This window comes from Heliconius melpomene, chromosome 8 (genome assembly GCF_056956725.1).
Source record: "Heliconius melpomene rosina isolate 202511_hmr_F chromosome 8, ASM5695672v1, whole genome shotgun sequence".
NCBI lineage: Eukaryota > Metazoa > Arthropoda > Insecta > Lepidoptera > Nymphalidae > Heliconius > Heliconius melpomene.
This window is the reverse complement of record NC_140396.1, coordinates 2,195,225-2,211,617: the sequence shown is the minus strand read 5'-3', so window position 1 is coordinate 2,211,617 and position 16,393 is coordinate 2,195,225. Positions and strand designations below refer to the sequence as shown.

The 16,393-nt window shown below is 32.2% G+C and overlaps 1 protein-coding gene across 1 annotated transcript; it reads left to right on the top strand.

Annotated features, from left to right (window-relative positions):
• The first annotated feature begins 1,219 nt into the window (after positions 1–1,219).
• On the top strand, positions 1,220–2,548 carry LOC146536642 (cystatin-1-like). Its single transcript, XM_085189138.1, has 2 exons — positions 1,220–1,357; positions 1,776–2,548. Exon 2 carries the CDS (start codon positions 1,965–1,967, stop codon positions 2,475–2,477), a length of 513 nt encoding a protein of 170 aa, XP_085045264.1. The 5' UTR covers positions 1,220–1,357; positions 1,776–1,964; the 3' UTR covers positions 2,478–2,548.
• Positions 2,549–16,393: the final 13,845 nt, after the last annotated feature.

The window sequence follows — 16,393 nt, the reverse complement described above, 5'->3', positions numbered from 1 at the left end:
CCCTGTTTTCTCTGGCTATCTGCTAGAGACGTAGCGTGAAATTTGATTCCCTTGATAGTGTCGAAATACGCATTTTTTGCTATATAAACGGCCTTATTCAAGTAAATCTAGAAATATATATTTTTATTAGGAAATCATGGGGCCGTAGATGTGAATATATTATTTTAATTTCAATTCAATACCTCTAAGCGTTCCTGAGATAAAGGGTCTCGACAGACAGACAAACAAAAGAGTAATCTTATAGGGATTCCTTTTTTTCCTTAAAAAGTACAGAACCCAAAAAGATTTATTTAATTAAAATTAAAGTATATCTTTAATTTTAATTAAATGTCTTATCTTAATTAATTAAAAATTAAAATTGCTTACTTTGTAACTAAGATAATAAGATACTAACTGTAGGGAACCATATAATATGTTATTGATATATCACTATATTCTAATTAATTAATCATGTGATATTTTCATAAATATCTTCTATATATATATAAAATCGAAAGGTCACTCACTCATCACGAAATCTCAGAAACTACAAGTGCTAGGAATCTCAAATTTTGCATAGGAGTTACTTATAGGACGTAGGTGCTCGCTAAGACGGGAATTTGCAATATTCGATTTCTAAGGGGTTGTTTTTGGGGTCGATAGTTTGTATGAAACTTCGTTACTACAAATGCTAGGAGTCTCAAATTTTGCATAGACGTCACTAGGATGTAGCCATGGAGACAGAAGTTAATAATAACATAGTTCACGCGGGTGACACCGCGAGCGGGCCGCTAGTCTATATATATAAAATCGAAAGGTCACTCACTCATCACGAAATTTCAGAAACTACAAGTGCTTGGAATCTCAAATTTTGCATAGGAGTTACTTATAGGACGTAGGTGCTCGCTAAGACGGGAATTTACAATATTCGATTTCTAAGGGGTTGTTTTTGGGGTCGAAAGTTTATATGAAACTTCGTTACTACAAATAATAAGAGTCTCAAATTTTACTTAGACGTCACTAGGACGTAGCAACGGAGATAGAAATTAATAATAACATAGTTCACGCGGGTGAAACCGCGAGGCCGCTAGTATATATATATATAGGTATAGATACGATATGTTTACGTTAAATAGTCAAGGTGAGGCAGTTTTTTCTTCATTTCAGTGTATTCGTCTCGTCTTGATATTGTCTATTGTCTTGCAGTTCAATCGTGCGCTCTTAGTTGTAGTGTTTTCTATTTACCTCCTGTTTCGCAGATGTAGGTTTTAAACAAAAAGAGAAATTTCTTACCGGATTTCTTGATTTTTTGAATAATTTACCCAATCATCAATATAATTATGAAGGTTTTTCAATTAATGCCCAGAAGATTGTACGAGTAAGTATAATAAATCATATCATATTATTCTATTTAGAATATTTTCCTAATAATCTTAAATAAAAATATGTAAATAATAAGAGGAAGCTTTTAGTAATATTAGTATTCAGTAGCAGTTCTTTCTTTATAATTTTTTGAATTGAAGCCAGTCGTGGTGCAGGGGCAAAAAGTGTGCCTGTAAAAGCCAATGGTTTTGGGTTCGATCCCCACTCAAAGAAATGAAATATTTACTTAAATTTATATTTTCATTTATTCGCTCTGGTGTCGAGGCAAAGCGCTGCGTTCCGCCATTCAACACGCAATGACTGCAGAATTTGGTGAACAGTGAGGAACGGAGTGTTTTAACACTAGGTTTCCTTTGCCTACCCCGCTGTGTGCGGGATACAGCGTGAAGCTAATAAAATATTTTTTTTTATAGAATGATGCTAACAACTGCTACATTATTGAAGCTATTCTTAAAGCTATTGATGTTGCTAATGTTGAAGCCGATAAGTATGTTAAATGTTCTGCCACAATACAAGATGTTGGAGAAGGTGTAAGTGTTCAAAATCATGAATATAAGTGTACAGACAAGCATTATGAAACAGTTCCTAAAGCTCAATCATCTATGGAAAAAAAAGAAATGGATGTATATGCATTAAATACAAATCTAATTTCGAAATCAGACGCAAAATCTGTACAAAAACGTTCAATTCTGGGAGGTGTTTCTGAACAGGATCCGAATGAACCACAATTTAAAGAATTAGCAAATAAATCTTTGCAGAAATATCTAGAGTCTGCTGGCGTAAAACGACATCATAAGTTAATTGAAATTCTGTCAGCAACTGTACAAGTTGTAGCTGGTCAGCTGATAGAACTAAACTTCAGAGTTTCACCCACAAATTGCGACTTAGATGGCACTTTATCTAACTGTGACATAATTGATACTTCGGATGTGTTATTGTGTAATTCCAAAATACATAAACAACCATGGCTCCAAATAGAGAACATTCAGGTCACATGTGAAAAAGAAAATGCGGATTCGAGAGTAAAGAGACATATCCCTGGTGGTTCTGTAGATCATAATCCAAATGAAACCAAATATCAGCTTAAACTAAAAACACATTATTTATCTCTTTAAATTATTCCTTTAATCTTACTTATTTATATTTTTATTTATGTACGTATTTACTTATATATATTTTATATATTCGTGTGTAGAATAAGGTCCCTAAATATGGACCACAGTATCGTTTTCTTTTAATAAAATACAAATATATGAAGATAAATTAAATTGTTTTTTTTATATAAATAAAAAAAGGTAAACTATTCAAGAATAACAATTTTACATCAAAAAGTAATAAAGGTACAAATGTTCTAACAATCTTACTAATTAATAATCAATATGCGAATTAGAAACTTTTGCAACAAAGTTCGAAGTGTGTGCATCATTATGACTAAATAAATAACAACAGCATTATAATATTCTTAGATAATTTACCAAAAATCTTCATTAAATTTGAAACAAATCAAGAAATGGCTGCCTGACTGAAACTGACGGGGTGGTATGGGATTCAGAGGCGAGGCAGAATCACCTGATATAACTAAATTAACTTCGCTAGCAACTATACATATCGAAAATCAACGGTGATCCATATTGTAAGATTAGGGAACTTACTCTATGTATACATACACACATATTTCTGTATATTTGTAAGTATATATTGTAGATGTATGTATATATTCACCTATAGACTTATCTATGTATATATACTTAAATAACTCAAGTCCATTCACCTGCTCACATGACGATCTGATGGAGGCAACAGATGCCGCAGTCAACGTGGCTAAATACTGGCAAAATATGACATGAATTCTCCAATCATTGACACGAAGAAGAAGAAGACTCAAGTACACCGCCTACCGTTCAAAAGTATTTAGGATTGAAACCTAGTTTGCGCAATGATAATGATATCCCGATGACTAAAGCTTCGATTCCTCAAGTCGAGCTTCCTGACACCTTTGATTGGAGACATTATAACGCTGTTACAGAAGTTAAAGATCAAGGGTCGTGCGGCAGTTGCTGGGCTTTGTGTTACTGGTGAGTTGATGAACAAATTGATCTAAAAACATGCCGTTGTGAAATAATATAAGATCTTTCGTTTAAAGAAACATTCGGTTAGTAACTTATCGTTTGCAATGAATATTTTCCTGTTATTCTATATAGATTTAACCTTGTCTTGTTCTGGGATCAGAGATTACCTCAAATTTGTAAACATTTTAAGCATTCACCGTAGTGTGTGTAAATGGTTGCATTTAATATTATCTATATATATAAAATCGAAAGGTCACTCACTCATCACGAAATCTCAGAAACTACAAGTGCTAGGAATCTCAAATTTTACATAGGAGTTATTTATAGAACGTAGGTGCTCGCTAAGACGGGAATTTGCAATATTCTACTTTTAAGGGGTGGTTTTTGGGGTTGATATGAAACTTCGTTACTACAAATGCTAGAAGTTTCAAATTTTGCATCGACGTCACTTATAGGACGTAGGTACTCATGGAGATAGAAATTAATAATAACGTAGTTCACGCAGGCGAAGCCGCGGGCGGGCCGCTAGTAAGCTATATATATAAAATCGAAAGGTCACTCACTCATCACGAAATCTCAGAAACTACATGTGCTAGGAATCTCAAATTTTGCATAGGAGTTACTTACAGGATGTAGGTGCTCGCTAAGACGGGAATTTGCAATATTCGACTTCTAAGGGGTTGTGTTTGGGGTCGAAAGTTTGTATGAAACTTCGTTACTACAAATGCTAGGAGTCTCAAATTTTGCATAGACGTCACTAGGACGTAGTCATGGAGACAGAAATTAATATAATAGCGATCTATTTATTAATATCCAGAACTGTAGTAGCGCAGGGATACAAAGTGTGACTGTAAACGTCACTGGTTTTAGGTTTGATGCTCAGTTGAGGTAATGAAACATTTACTTAAATTTATATTTCCATTTATTCGCTCTGGTGTCGAGGCAAAGCGCGGTGTTGAGTTCCGCCACTCAACAGGCAATGTCTCCAGATTTCGCGAGATGTGGTGAACGGAATGTCTTAACACTAAGTTTCCTTAGTACTATGCTGTGTTATTTATTTGACTTATTCAGCTTCACGTGCTGTATCCCGCACACAGCAGAGTAGGCAGAGGGAACCTAGTGTTAAGACTTAATGACTTATTTTTCTTAATATTTCTCATTTGAGGCTCACATTGAGTCATTTGAGGCTGTCGTGGCTCAGTGGAACAGTGTACGACGTGGCAGTAAAGGCAGTGGTTATGCGTTCAATCAGAGGGGAAATAAAATTAATTTATGTATAATGAAAAGTTTTCCTCTGCCTACCCATCTACATAAAAAGCGCAAATTCGTTTTTTTCAATGTAATGGAATGGTAACTAAGTATTTTTTTTAAAGCGATGTGTGCTTTAAAATAATAATCAAATATTAATAACTAGCGGCCCGCTCGCGGTTACACCCGCGTGAACTATGTTATTATTAATTTCTGTCTCCATGGCCACGTCCTAGTGACGTCTATGCAAAATTGAGACTCCTAGCATTTGTAGTAATGAAGTTTCATACAAACTTTCGACCCCAAAAACAACCCCTTAGAAGTCGAATATTGCAAATTCCCGTCTTAGCGAGCACCTATGTCCTATAAATAACTCCTATGCAAAATTTGAGATTCCTAGCACATGTAGTTTCTGAAATTTCGTGATGAGTGAGTGACCTTTCGATTTTATATATATAGATAAAAAATAAATAATTAAATATTAATTAAATGATACTCGGAAAAAAGTGGTATGAAAATTTATATTTGCATAAATAAAAATATTGTTGTTAAATATAATTGTTATAATAGACTAAATCAACAGGTGAATTTATGTTAATAATTATCACATATTCGTTCTTGATATAAGATTGTTTGTTCGATAATTGTTTTTTTTCCTGTCTAAGAATTCCCCGAATTTAGCAAGTCACGTTGTCACGTGAAATTAATGGTGACGAAATTCAATTTTGGTTATGTAAATATCGAGTTTTTTCATATGCATGCTTTATGGTAACTATCAAATGATATAAAATTCAATAAATATATTATAATTTTTAAATTTCCTTTTATACTGCTTCGTGCAGAATAATGAAAAAAAAGGTTAAGTGCGGGTCAGTCTCTCTATTAAATTCTCTAAATCATTTTTTTTAAAAAAGTTTTGAAGCCAGCCGTATAGATGTAGGTTTAATTCCCACTCGAGGTAATGAAATATTTAATTTTTTTATTTCTCCGCTCTGGTGTCGAGGCAAAGCGCGACGTTGATTTTAATTTTATTAAAATATTCCAATTGTGCTTTTAAATTAGAAATACTTTTGTAATATTCATAATTTTGTTATGTTTGTATTAAATTAATTTTTTGTAGGTATTAATAATGTTAACGCTATGCAGTTCTACGTTGGAGGAGTTTCTCATCCTTGAAAGGTTCTATGCAGTCCTAAGAACTTGGATCACGGTGTTCATATAGCCAGATGGAGGTAAAGGTACTTTTATAAATAATGTTCAGTTCTGTACTATTATATAAAAATAACAATAACTAGGCGTTACAGCTGAAAAACATCTGTAAGCCATTTTCTCACAGTTTTCACAGTCTTTTCGATTTCGTCGATCTGGTAAGACAAAGCGAGGCGTTGGGTTCCGCCATTCAACTTACAACGTCTAAAAACAAGCGGTTAGTTAGTCGAACCAACACAACTGTCGTGTTTACAGTTAGATGCTGTACGCAGCCGACACTATTTCTAAGGTTTTATTTTTATAAAATTTCACTCTCTTTTTCTCTTCAGATTACCCGCTCTTCCACAAGTATCTTTCTGTTAATCCAAATTTAGCATTAATATAAGGACTTACTCGTAAATTAGGTTGTCCTGTCATTGTGACAAAATATCGTCGCTTTGTGTGATAAAGATAGATTTACATTTATATTCTATTTGTGAAGTTATTGTTATTTCTTAAAAATAAAATAATAATAATACAATAATTAAAATTGTAATTTTTAAAGCACCAATTGTAATTTTTGATTTCCGTTGCAATAAGGATATTTTTTGAATGTGTAATTCATATAATTTAATCTTGATGTATGCATTAAGATTAAATCTTAAAAGTTAAAGTTTACCATTAAAAAAAATTGTGCTAATTTTATAAATATCTTACACTAATATAAGAAGAGACCAAAAATGTAATCTAAATATATATATTTTTTATTATAATCTCAATAAATATGTACCTAAAAAGAATCTCGACATACTATTGGGCTGTGAAAGTAAAAAAATATTTAAAATATTAATTATTGATATATTAAGTTTTTATCTATATTGGAAAAATTCTATAAATATCATTTTTTTTCTGTTCTATAAATATTTAATTCAAAAATTCATATTTTTTCATACTTTAATTTAAATCTGCTTTTAATTTTGTTATTCAAAGTTTTAATACCTTATATGAATTTTTTTATTAAGAATATAATTAAGAAAAGTATATAATAATAATAGCATAATATTCTAATAAAGTAATCAATAGTAATATAAAAAATATCCATACTATAAAACAACGTAGAGTTAATTAAGAAAGAAAATTAAGAAATTGTTTTTTGATTTCTATTACTATATTGAACCTACTATCACGGATTTCAAAATATGTACTTGAAATAAATATATTGTTAAACAAAAGAAACGGCCTTTTTATTTTGCATAAGACGCCGTCGTGGCGCAGTGGCACAAGTTATGGATTCGATTCTCATTCGGGGAAATAAATTACAGTTTTTTAATAATTTCATTTCTTCGCTCTGGTAACAAGGCAAAGCGTGCCATTGAGTTCCGCTACTCGTCACGTCGTGCCTCGAAAATTTGGTGGGAAGTGGGGAACGGAGACTTCAAGAGACCGTACACATGAATATTTGATACAAATTTCAGATAAACGCTCTTGATAGACGGACAGACGGACAACAAAGTGATGGGTTCCCTTTTTTCCTTTTCAGTTACGGAACACTAAAAAACTTTTTTTTTTCAGTCAACTTAAAACCTGCTTTGACACGAAAATATAATGTGTAGCGGAATGTTACGGCTTAAAAGAAATTAAATAAAAATATTCTTCAATAACATCAAGAATATCTTAAATAATTGTAAGTAGCAATCCAAATGAATATTATATATTACACGGTATGCAATGCACGTATAATCATAAATGCCATTCACAAGTGCGACTGTAATAGAAACAGAAAGTAGGTTCGATTCTCATTCAATCAATGAAATATTCCAGGTTCCCAGGTTCCCTCTGCCTATCCTGCTTTGTTGTTAAGTCGGGGATACAGCGTGAAGCTAATGAAATAAAATAATTAGAGTAGTAATACGAGTAGTCTACGCCGTAGAAACGATCTACTACGACGTAAATTGGAACTATTTTCACAGGAATACTACAGATATAAAGCTCAAAAGTATAAATATTTTAAAAAGTTATAGATAAATAAGCATTAACTTCTTCCAGTTCAAATACACTATTCTACAATATAAGGTCACATTAAGCATCCAAACAATACAAAAATTTACATTAAGCAAACCAGTTGGTAGTAGAGAAAAAATTTAAATAAAAGATGAATATAAAAATAATATCAACATTTCAAACTACCCGACAGACATATTTATTATATTTTCATTGGTGCGATGAGGGAACCTATTCATTGTATGGGAGAATGCAGAAAATAGTACTCGAGGCAGAAGTTTTTTAGCTGAAGAAGCTCTATGAACTTTTATGTTCCGGTTGTTAGACTACAATGCCAGTTGTGAAGCTCGCAGGTATTTTAGTTATATACCTACTATTTTATATCAATAAAGTCTATGAGACTATATAATGAGAGAATAGAGAGATAGAAGAGAATTTAAGAGAGATATAAACGTCTGTCTGTAAACGCGAGAGCTTGTGGGATCGACTCGTTCTCGGCAATGCGTGGCGTTGAGTTTCGCTACTCAACACGTAATGCCTCCAGAATTTGGCAGAAAGTGAGGAGCGGAGTGTCTCAACACTAGAGTCCTTCTGGAATAGAGATACTTACTTTATACTAAAGAAGTAACTTTATGGATTGAATTTTAAAGTCCACGCAAATAAAGTGTTAAGCGACCATTTTTTAAACTATATAAAACTTTACAGGTATGAAATACATGTTAGTAAGCCCGTCATATAGTTTTTTTCCTTTTTTCTACCACTAGCATCTTCATTTAGGCTTTCAGTTTATAGCTTTTAAGAGTGCAAGTTAAGGACCTTCCGCGACACTCTTTCCAAGCTTAGTTTGTAAGACTTTTGACATATAAAAAATAAGAAAACACATGAGTCACTCTAGGATTTCTTTACCAAAAAGATAATCTTCCTTTTATAACTATGTAATAATCTATAAGTTATAGATATCTTATTTGTAAGACTTGAAGTGGAAAACAAGATCGTTAGAAATCGATCGACTTTATTAACTTAGCATCTCTGACGTAATTGAATAATAGCCCGTGTAGTTTTAATTCAATAAAACGCCTAGACGAAATATATAGACCATAATATAGACCGTCATGTCTAGTAAGATGTACCGCAATAGGATAGCGATGGTTGCGGGTTCGATTCACACTCGGGGCAATGATTATATTTAAATTATTGATTTCCACTTCATTCGCAATTGAGATTAAGGTGGAGAAAGGAGTATATAGACACTACGATCCTGATATTCGGGATAAAGCATAAAACTGCAAATAGTAGAGTGTGATAGTATAGCAACTATACATAGGTACGGAGTACAGATGTCTCGGCATTGTGCAGGCGAGGTCGCGAAAGTGGGACGTCGAATGTACTCTTGAAATGGGGTTAGCTGCATAATATATCGCAAGTTTTAACAGTATTCCGGATCGACGCTAGTTTTATCATATTTGTTTTGTTTTATTTTGTTTTAGATCCCTCGATATTGGATTTATATTAAAATTCGGTGTCGTCGGAGCATTTGGGTCGTGTCAAATTTCATTCGGTGTTTGTCAGTTCAAAGTAATAACTTTGAACTGACAAATACCTCTTACAAAGGAGCTCAACTCCTTATAAAGGAGTTCGCGAGGTCTAAGCTGAACTTTGTATTTTTTTTTTTATGGAAAAAGGACAAGGCGAACGAGCGTTAGGGTCATCTGGTGGTGATCACCGCCGCCCACGACCCCGTGCAGCACCAGAGGAGCTACAGGTGCGTTGCCGGCCTTTGAGGTGGAGATAGACGCGCTTCTTGAAGGTACCCATATCGTACCGACCTGGAAACACTGCCGCGGGTAGGCCATTCCACAGTTCGGTGACGCGTGGAAGGAAATTGTAAATAAATTAAATTAAATAATTATTGTAATTAATTTAATTAATTATTTTAATTAATATATATAGAGTAAGTGTAATGTCAGCTAGCCTGCCATACTACTCGTAACTGGTTCGTTATTGTCTATTTTTTATTATGGCATCACAGACAAGGGTAAAATTTATGGTACAATTTTTAATAATCCATATATTTTTATATGCTAGAATATTTTATTGATTTCTAATAAAAACTTTATTTCTTAAGTTTTTTTTGGCATTACTTTAAATTCGCACACAAATACAAAGCTAGCCTCGTCAACTGTATATCCACCTATGTTTCCCCTCGTTTCCAAGAGTCCCCTCTATAAATCTCTCTAAAAATCTAGATTATTTATATATTACATGCACCAGCATGTGTGAATAACGAGTTTAATAATGAATTCGCCCCATCGGTTCTAGCTTATACTTGGCTTAGACGAAGTTATTAGTGATCGAAAGCAGCGCAGTGCTGGCTGCTTATTAATATGTAATGAACTTTATATTGGATTTCTCATTCGATTTTGATTTATTTAACTCAAATGAATAGTTCATATTGCACAGAATATTTAATTAAATTAAGAGTTTAATATTTTACAGGCTACTCGTGTGAATGGTAGTTATATATGTATATACCTACAGAACCTTACTTACTTTAAACTTACCCTTTATTCTTAATCTATTTCAATCTTGTTAATAATCCCATTTTTTTAGCTTTACTATATGTTTCGATTTGTGATTATCATTGTTTTTTGGGCAGATGAATCTTAATCAATATGACGCTAAAACTATAGAGCACAAACTAACACAAAGGAGGGTAGTTCATGTGGTTTTCCGTGCTGGGGACGTATTCGTATGTGCTGGGGACCCGTGGCGGCTTGGAATTTTACGGAAAGATCTTTCATAAAAACATCAAGATACGCGCCAGCGTACAACAACATAGGAATATAAGTAGATTTTATAAATAACAAAATTTTAATAATTAATCATAATAAAATATTATATCTCATAAAATATAAACTAAAATGTAAAACGAACAGATCGGAGCAGATATGGGTGCCAAGTTCTGCGTTCACTCAGGGTAAAATTCAAGCTCTATATTTTTACTAACTTGGCTATTTTTTACAGGAGTAGATTCTAATTAAATTCGTATCCCAATATGAAAACGTCATGGACATATCAATATAAACGTCATTTGAGCGCAACTCGGTACATGTACGTCTATTGAATACTAATAGCATATTGTGCAATCAAGTTCGACTAATTTACACACAAAATCGATTAATTATCTGTAACTGGTGCAAATGTATCTAGTGTTGGATTTTAATTGTTATTAGATTTGAAAAGTTTGGCTAAAAGTTAAGTTGGTAACCAAAAGGAACCTGAAAATCAAAAGGAACCTTAAAATAGTCCTATAAAAAGAGCGAGTAAATGAAAATAAATTTCTTCAGTAGGAATTCAACACAACATCATCGCGTTGACAGCCAGACACTATCGTTGCGCCACTACGGTGTTATCAATTTAATTTAAAATGTAAATGGGTAATTATCACTAAAGGATGTATAATTTAATATTTAAGGAACTCAACGACGCTCTTAGCCTCGACACTAGAGAGAAGAAATGAAAATATTATATAGTTCATTTCCTTGAATGGGAATCGAATACAGCCTGTCGCGCTTACAGTCTCATGTTTGTACCTCTGCGCAACGACTTGAACTTCAATTTTTATGATCGAAGAAAGGCTTTTTTCTGTTTTTAAAAGTTTTTTCATTCATTTGCCATTTAGATTATTTACATATAATAACGTAATTATTTACATATAACGACTATGCATAACATATTAATATTTTTTTACTTTGCAAAACAAATAAACATAGTGGCAATTAGTTAAATATATTTGATCACCCATCTATCCACGAGCAATCGTTTCAATTTCTGTTTACATAAATTCTCGAAACGTTTACCGACCGATGTTTGTGCCGGCTCTATTCAAATTTCCACAATTTCCAATGCTTTGGTCCAGGTTTAAAAGGATTACCGTGTAGGTATCGGGCAGGTACCGGGTAGGTCCATTTGATGGAAAAGTTTCATTATATAATTTGTTTCTATTAGTTATTTATTGCCGATTTTCCGTTCGATGCGTACTTTAAATCTATTTTCTATAGGATATAAATAAATTGCATGGCTATGAATATTTAAGTTTAGTCTGTTTTCTACATAAATACTTATGTATATGGTAATAAAATTGGCTTTTATTTTGTAGAATACTCTGGCAACGTAATTGTGAAACTAGAATTTTGTTTTATTCTGTAAACAGTGTAGTAAAATATAACATATTTACTATGTATTTGAGTAACACATTTATCTAGTGCAAGTTCAATTATATAAAATTTATAATAAAAGCAAAAAGTGAAATATCAAAGATAATAGAATGTAGAACTCTTTACCCACTGTATATTGCTGCACGAAAATGCTAAAGATAATTAAAATAACGTTGATAATTATTAACACAGAAATAACGTTTTTGTACACCCTGACAATTATTAATTATAATAACAAATATTTATGAGATTATTATGCCTCATTCATTATCATTTTGATTTTAGAAATGGGGAACGGAAATCTATTAATAGATACAGAGTGTCTTAATACTAGGTTCCCAGGGTTCCACTGTTTACCCTGCTGTGCCCGGGATACAGCGTGAAGCTATGAATGATGATAACAATGAATTTTGATATACCTATTCGATATTTCTCTGGTGCTGCACGGGGTCGTGGGCGGCGGTGATCATCACCAGGTGACCCGAACGCTCGTTTGCCTTGTCCTTCTTCCATAAAAAAAAACCTATTTGGAACTCTGCTAACATTTTTTTAGAACAAAATAAAACCACAGATAAAATACATAGTACTAAAACTAGAGATAAAATATTTTAATATTAAAAATACTTGTATTTATATAATACGTATGTATGTATAACCACGATGTTCCTCAGTGCATTGTTCGTTAGCAGGCAGCAATACCGCGCTTCGCTGGTCTCATCTGGCCGGCAGAGCTGTGCTCGTTCTAGCGATAGTTCTTCAATATTTTACGTTTCATATACTCTTTAGTGCCCATTTAAAATGTATAATATTTTTTATTGCATAATTTACAGATTAATAGTTATTTGATAATTTTTAATAATAACTTGAATTAAAAATTTAAAAATAGGCCCGATATAAAATATTTCTACCTCATCTTGGCAAATTGCTTACAGCTCTTTAAATACTAACGCGAATTTCATAAAAGATAACCTAAGAACTTGCTAAGAAATGAAAGAAAATAATTTAGGAGCTACGGTGCTACAGACATACAGACAGACAAATCCATCTTATAAAATTCTTCTTTTTGCGTCGGAGGCTTAAAAATATATATAAATAACTTCTTTATATTCATACTCTTTATTGGATATATTTATCTATAACTGTCATTAATGTCGTATGTGTATTTACGCGTATATTTGGATAAATTACAAAGTAAAAGACAGTGTATCATATTTCCTTGCTTTATTATTTAAATATTATTGTATAAATGAGTGATTTTTATTTTATTTTAATCTTTAATAAGTGATTTAACTATTAATTTTGTTATAAATTTATAAAAATTTACCCAATATAATGTCGGAAATAAACAGCTTTAAAACAAACATATCACAGGGTGTATGCCGTCCAGCATCAGAAATCAAAGAGAGTGATCATTTGAATACGACTAATCTACAAAATTCTGAACCATTTGGAATTCACGTAACAACAATTGAAGAAAATAATATAGAAATAAAAAATAGCACTAAAGAAGATAACTTTCTTGATACGGAGAAACTCTATAACTGTATAAATAGTTTAACAAACGAAGTTAACGAGACCAAAATGAACTTGGAGGAGACAAAGAACAATTTCAAGTTAATCATGTTAGAAATGGAAAGACAATTAGAAGTGGCAAATCAGCGGGAATCTAAAACACACACCAAATATTTACTTTTACAAATAGAAAAAGAAAAATTAATGACCCTTCTGGAGTCAAAGTCAAATTTGATACTGAAACTGAAGAAAGAATTAATGAATGCGAGAAGAATTATTAAGTTTGTAAATAAAAGACTTCGGTGTTTTTTTCAATTGCCTAAAAATGTTGCTGATTTAGAATATTCTGAATTTGAGAGTGGTTTAAAAAATGAATCATCTAATCAGTTGATAACTAAAGATACTATTGATTTTGTTAATGACACGACCTTGTCCAGCAATATCTAGGTTATTTCTACTATTATTTTCCTCCCGACAGAAAAATGTGTTAATATCCTGAAAACTCAACTTAAGGGCGTCTAAGACTCTTCGACTGTAGTGAAATACAGTATAAAAATTTAAAGTAATAGAGACTACAAAATAAAACTAATATTAAGTCGAATATGGATATTTTTAATTTCTACTTTCCTAACATCTACGTTAGTGAGTTAGACTACCATTTATTATAATGAGATACTTCGGTAAAGAAATTATAATCATTAAAATTAACATATAAAAATAAATAATTGTGAATTATTCATATAAATTTTAATTACAGTTTCAAATTATACTTTATAATATTTTTATTTCGACGAATCAATATATTTAATTACTTCTGACCTTTAACTAGTGTTTATATTTATTTATATTTTAATTTAAATTTATTTATATTTCGCTTCGCTCTGGTGTTCGCTTCGAGGCAAAGCGCGGCGTTGAGTCCCGCCAATCAACACGCAATGCTTCCAAAATTCAGCAGCAATTGAGAGGGATACAGCGTGAACCAAAAAAATAAAGGTTCCTTTTAATATTTTCGTAATATTATATTATATATATCGTAGCTTAAAATTACAATACAAAAAAAATTCTTCACAGAAATGCAATCCTTTACCAACCATAACAGCTGATCATACAACGCGGAATCAATGGGCAGAGTGCAGACGAGGGCGGGCGGCGCCCCCCGGGTGCTCCGGGTGACCGGGCCGCGGGGTGACCGCGTGACCCGGTTACGGGAGACGCCGGGAGACGCCCGGATATAGGGAGGATAACAAGTGTATTTTTTTGGTTATTTCATTTTGTTTCATATTGTGGAGTAAAATAATTTAGAAAATAAACTGTTTTGATTTTTTTTATTTGGCTGTTTATATTAAAGAAATATTTGAATGATATAGATAAAACATAAGGGTATGTATGCAAAGGTTGATGAGGTTGATGAGAGTGTTTAGCGTTCCGCTGTCTCTGTCTTTCCCGCTAGGGATACAACGTAAAGCTAATAGTATAAGTAGTAGATAAAATGACATGAAATAATTACATATAGAGGCACAAAATAAAAAAATATGATAATATAAATATTTTTGTCAATATCGAGAATCGAACTTCCAGTTAAATAATTATAAAATAGCTCTACTAACAATCCCTTAGATATTATGATATCACATTCGATATCATTAATTAAATGTCAACTTTCCACAATGATATGAGCGAGTGGATAACAATCGGTAGGAGGCCTCATTTCGAACAAATGTACAATAATATAATTAGTTGGCGGTTTCGACGGCTGCACAATTGTTTTTTGTTTATGTTTATGTTATTTTATGTCATGGCGTATTAAGATTTTAACATAAATAAGTGTTGTGTTTTCAGGTTAATTATATAAAGCTGTTGACATAGTAGATATAATATTTTAATATTTTTTAACTTTTAATTTTCTATTTCTTTTCAGCTTCACGCTGTATTCCGCACACAGCAGGGTAGGCAGAGGCAACCTAGTGTTGAGTGGAAGAACATTTTTTAAAATTAATATTATTCTTTTCTATTCTATTCTTTTATTTATATAAACATATCTTCAGAATAAATGCCTAAATTAATGCAATCGGAATGAAAAATACATGTTTAGCAAAATATTCGAGTCGTGTTCTGCAAATAAATTAAATGTTCTACTGTTTAAAATTGCTTTTAAATTCTAAGAATGAAAATAACACTTCACATTTCTATAAAAGAAACGTGAGCTTTCTATTTATTATTTACCTAACTCTACAGAGAAATTAATTAACAAAAAAGTTAATTAAAATGAAGTTTCAAGAGCGCAACTAACGCTATGGAATTTGATTTACCGATAATTAATTGTAGGTAAGGTTTCCTAAGAAAGGAAAGGAAAATCGACTGGTTGTCGGTTCTATCCCCACTCGAGAAAATTAAATATTTATTTAAATTTATATTTTCATATCTTCGCTCTGGTGTTCCACCTTTCTACACGCAATTCAGCAGAAAGTGGGGAACGGAATGTCTTATCACTACCTAGTGTTCCCTCCCCTCTGTATACCCTGCTGTGTGCGGAGAACAGCGTGAAGCTGATAAAAAAAATATATTAATACGAATGTAACTTCAAATATAATTGAATATAACTAAAACATACTAATATAATTTTAATTAATTAAAATTATCTAATCCCATAATTTTATTAGAAATTCATCACAAACAGAACTTCAATAAATACTAAAAAAAAAAATACACTAGCGACCCACACGCGGCTTCGCCCGCTCATATCATACCTCATTCGATTCATCCACTTCCACATGAGAAGACTAGAATATTGCATTT

What these genes read in the sequence shown, in the direction of transcription:
- LOC146536642 (XM_085189138.1), top strand. Translation starts at nt 1,965, where the DNA reads ATGGAAAAAAAAGAAATGGATGTATATGCATTAAATACAAATCTAATT.